This window comes from Juglans regia, chromosome 10 (assembly GCF_001411555.2).
Source record: "Juglans regia cultivar Chandler chromosome 10, Walnut 2.0, whole genome shotgun sequence".
NCBI classification, from domain to species: Eukaryota; Viridiplantae; Streptophyta; class Magnoliopsida; order Fagales; family Juglandaceae; genus Juglans; species Juglans regia.
In genome coordinates this window covers 21,923,313-21,927,720 of record NC_049910.1, presented here as the reverse complement: position 1 = coordinate 21,927,720, position 4,408 = coordinate 21,923,313, and the positions used below count along the sequence as shown (strand labels likewise).

The 4,408-nt window shown below is 38.9% G+C and overlaps 1 protein-coding gene across 1 annotated transcript; it reads left to right on the top strand.

The window, feature by feature from the left end:
- The first annotated feature begins 982 nt into the window (after window positions 1-982).
- Window positions 983-1,555, top strand: LOC109003894. The gene has a single exon (XM_018982233.2). It carries the CDS (start codon window positions 983-985, stop codon window positions 1,553-1,555), a length of 573 nt encoding a protein of 190 aa, XP_018837778.2.
- The last annotated feature ends 2,853 nt before the right edge of the window (window positions 1,556-4,408 follow it).

Sequence of the window (4,408 nt, the reverse complement as noted above, 5' to 3'; positions counted from 1 at the left end):
TTGATTCCACCCACAATAACTTTCAGTAGTTTGTCATCAGAATGTTGTAGGGATCAGTGATAATTGTAAAGTGCAACTATTGTTGATAAATTCAAAATCTGTCTCTTTAAAGTTTTCCCAATGTCTTCGGGATTGGATTTGTTTTTTCGTTTTTCCATATCCTAAAAAGAATACATATATAGGATATATCTTAAAATTTAAATGCATATAAAAAAAACAATGTATAAATAGAAGACGTGAACAAAAATGCATAAAAAACATATGTTTGAATGATGGATCTACTTGAGAATGAAGTTCTATATTACTGGATATGGAAAACACAGGATATGGGTAAATTATATAAAATCAAGTTGCAGTGCTTATCTAATATGACACTCAATTGGAGATTTCATCACATACAATTATTTGATATGGAAAAAAAAAAACAAACATAAAACAATGCTTATGTGTTTTATTAAGATATTTCTGATGAAAATAAATTATAATTTATGACATAATTCATCTATTTAATCTTAATGTGAAAGAAAGAAAACGCAAGAAAAATTACATTCAAAACCTTCGTATGAGGTTAAATACAGTGAAAAGTTTTGAAAATTTTAAAACCTACGTATGAGGCCATTTCCTTATTTTGAAAATTTCTGAAAATTTTATGAATACATGCTTTCAAATTCGCATCCATAACAAACAATTTAACTCAAATCGTATACTAAAATAAAAAGACAAAAAATATTCAATCCTAAACAATATATAGATTTAGTTCTCCTGATATAGAACAAATCAAGAATGGAATACTTACAATAATATAAAGATTTTAAACAATATGCATATACTCCTCTGAAACCCCTCTTCTTCCGTAATCCCGACCAAAACTTAGGTATCGAATAACAGAACGAAAACACCCTAGAAAAAACATACGGCACGAGAATATAAGATCTAACCAAAAGGTGAGAAAATAGGTGGTCCTTCTAAGCCTTTGAAACAAATGGAAGATTTCAGGCAAACCATTCTTGATTGCAACCTGGGTGACCTTGGCTATGAAGGTTCTCAATTCACTTGGTGTAACAATCGAGAGGGCCCTCACTTTACCAAGGAAAGATTGGATAGAGCCCTTGTTAACTGTGCTTGGCAACAGTTATTCAATTTCAACTCTGTGAATATCCTGCCTGTCCAAACCTCAGACCATAACCCCTTACTAGTCACTACCCAAAATAGCTTCTCCCCAGCCTTCACTTCTCAAAGAAGACTCTTCAGATACGAAGCAGCATGGACTAAACAGAAAGATTGTGATGATATTGTTAAGAAAGCTTGGTATGGGGCTCTCCAACATGGTTCCAAAGCAGATGTTATTAGAAGAGGACTTGAGAGGGCCATATTCCAACAAAGGGAATGGAACTGCATATCTAGAAGAAACCAACAGAAGATCCTGTATCATAAAAGAGAGCAGTTAAGAGCATTGCAGGATGCCAATACAGGCCAGACTAATAACCAAATTCATTCTCTACAAAGGGTTATTGATGGCCTTCTAGAGGAAGATGACTTAAAGTGGAAACATTGAGCTAAACAGAAATGGTTGCAAGAGGGAGACAGAAACACCAGTTACTTTCAAAGATGTGCCACACAAAGGAAACAAAGGAATTTCATTTCCAAAATAATTACTGAGGAGGGTAACATGGTGTCAAAGGCAAAGGATATTGGGGTGCAGTTCCAAGAATTCTTCAGGAACCTTTTCCTGTCATCTAACCCAAGTGGCATAGCAACTCTTCTGGAAAATTTTGAACCATCTGTTACTATTGAGAAGAATTCTAATTTAACCAAAAGTTACACCTCTGAAGAGATAGAGAGGGTTATATTCGAAATGAACCCCATTGGATCCCCTGGCCCTGACGGATTCCCTGCACTCTTCTATCAAAACCATTGGCCCATTGTGGGTAAGTCAGTCACAACAGCAGTTACAGAAATGCTCAATTCTAAGAAAGGATTTCAGTCCATAAACCATACCTTCATCACCCTTATTCCCAAGAAAAGAACTTCACTCTTAGTAACTGATTACAGACCCATCAGCCTTTGCAATGTTCTCTACAAAATCATTGCTAAGGTCATTGCCAACAAACTCAAAAAAATACTGCCCCACTTGATTTCTGAGACTCAAAGTGCTTTTGTACAAGGTAGACTGATTACTGATAACACTATTGTGGCCTATGAACTATTACACTCCATGCAAAATAGGATGAGGAGGAACGAGGGATATAAGGCACTTAAGCTTGACATGAGTAAAGCCTTTGATAGGCTAGAGTGGAATTTTCTAAAAGCTGTGATGCTAAAAATGGGTTTTGACAATGGTTGGGTTGACCTCATTATGCAGTGTGTTACCTCAGTGTCCTACTCTATCCTTATAAATGGATCACCTCAAAACAGCTTCACTCCTTCAAGGGGGATCAGACAGGGAGACCCCCTTTCTCCTTACCTCTTCATCCTTTGTTCTGAATTACTAAGCTTTGCCTTGAAGCAAGTTGAGCAAAGAGGTATCATCTATGGCTTTCCTCTAACTAGAGGCTCTCTTTCTATTACTCACCTCTTTTTTACAGATGATAGCATTGTTTTTTGTAAGGCTCAGCCTAATGAATGGGAAAGGCTACATGGCATTTTAAGCTCCTATGAACAAGCCTCTGGCCAAAGACTCAACCTACACAAAACCTCAATATTCTTCAGCAAAAATACCAGTCTATCTACTCATCAATGGCAGGCATTCAAGCTTCGGGCCCCTTTGACAAGTACTTAGGCCTGCCCTCTTACATCGGCAAACAAAAATTCAAAGCCTTCCATCCAATAATTGACAAGATCCAATCCAAAATAGGAAGCTGGAAGACAAACCTGCTGTCACCAGCAGGCAAGGAGATTCTCATGAAGTCTATTATCCAATCTATTCATACCTACTCAATGGGCATATTCAAGCTACCTAAATGCATCTTGAGGAATCTCAATAAACTCATGCAATCCTTCTGGTGAGGGCAAAAAGAGCAGAAATCAAAGGTACATTGGCTAGCTGGAAGAAAATAGGCATTTCCAAGCAAGATGGGGGTCTCGGATTTAGGGACTTTGAAAACTTTAATCTAGCTATACTGGCTAAACAAGGATGGAGATTACTCACCCATCCCTCCTCACTAGCTGCTCGAGTCCTTCAAGCTAAATACTTTCCCCATACTGATTTCCATAATGCAAAAGTCAGGCCTTATGACTCTTTTGTTTGGAAAAGCATCACTGCAGCTCGACCTCTCCTCCTTGTAGGCCTAGTCTAGAGAATTGACAATGGAAGATTAGTAAAAATTTGGTCTGACAGATGGATCCCCACCCCTTCCTCATTCAAGATCCAATCTCCTCCTAAAATCCTTGATCCCGAGGCAACTATCTCTAACCTCATTGACCATGACACTCTCCAATGGAACACTCCTTTCCTACATCTCATTTTCAATGATGAGGAGGCCTCTTCCATCTCAAAACTTCCCATTAGCCCTTGTAATAGCCCTGATCAGTTAGCTTGGAGATGCACCACCAATGGGAAGTTCTTTGTAAATCAGCATACTACCTCCAAGTTTCTATCTCCTCAGACAGTCTTGGTCAATCATCCACCCCTCCAAACTCTGTTGGTTTGTGGAACCTCATATGGCACTTAGATGTTCCCAATTCTACTAAAATGTTCCTATGGAGGTTTGCCAAAGACATTCTTCCCACAAAGTTTAATCTGTTCAAGAGAAAGGTGGTTGACACACCCCTTTGCCCAATCTGCCTCCTTCAACCTGAGACAACCTCCCATGTTTTATGGTCGTGCAAAGCTACCCAAGATGTCTGGAGCTGCAACTCTAGAAGAATTCAAAAATGCAACATCAGTGAGGCTCCATTCAGCTTGATATTGGACAATCTTCTTTCTTCACTTCCTATGGAAGACCAATCTGTTTTGGCACACACCACCAAACTGCTCTGGCATAGAAGATGCAAATGGGTGTTTGAATCCCAATTCCTTTCTCCTCAACAAGTGACTAACCAAGTTACCTCTATTTTCTCAGAGTATAACCTGTCAAAGAGAGTCCAAGTGAATAGGACCCCCTGCCCCCACTCTCTCTACTCAATGGTGCAAACCCCCTTTCAACCAATTCAAAATCAATTGGGATGCCGCCATTGATAAGATCAACTGTAGAGTAGGTATAAGAGTGATTATTAGGGATTAGAATGGATGTGTCGTGGCCACCTTAAGATCCTCATGTGCCTCATTCCCTGATCCTTTGCTTGGAGAAGCTATTACAGCACTACGAGCAGTCAAATTCTACTATGAACTAGGCATCAGCTCCATCATCCTCGAATGAGACTCTTTAAATGTGGTTAATGCCATTAATGACCACGAGGTCAGCTGGAG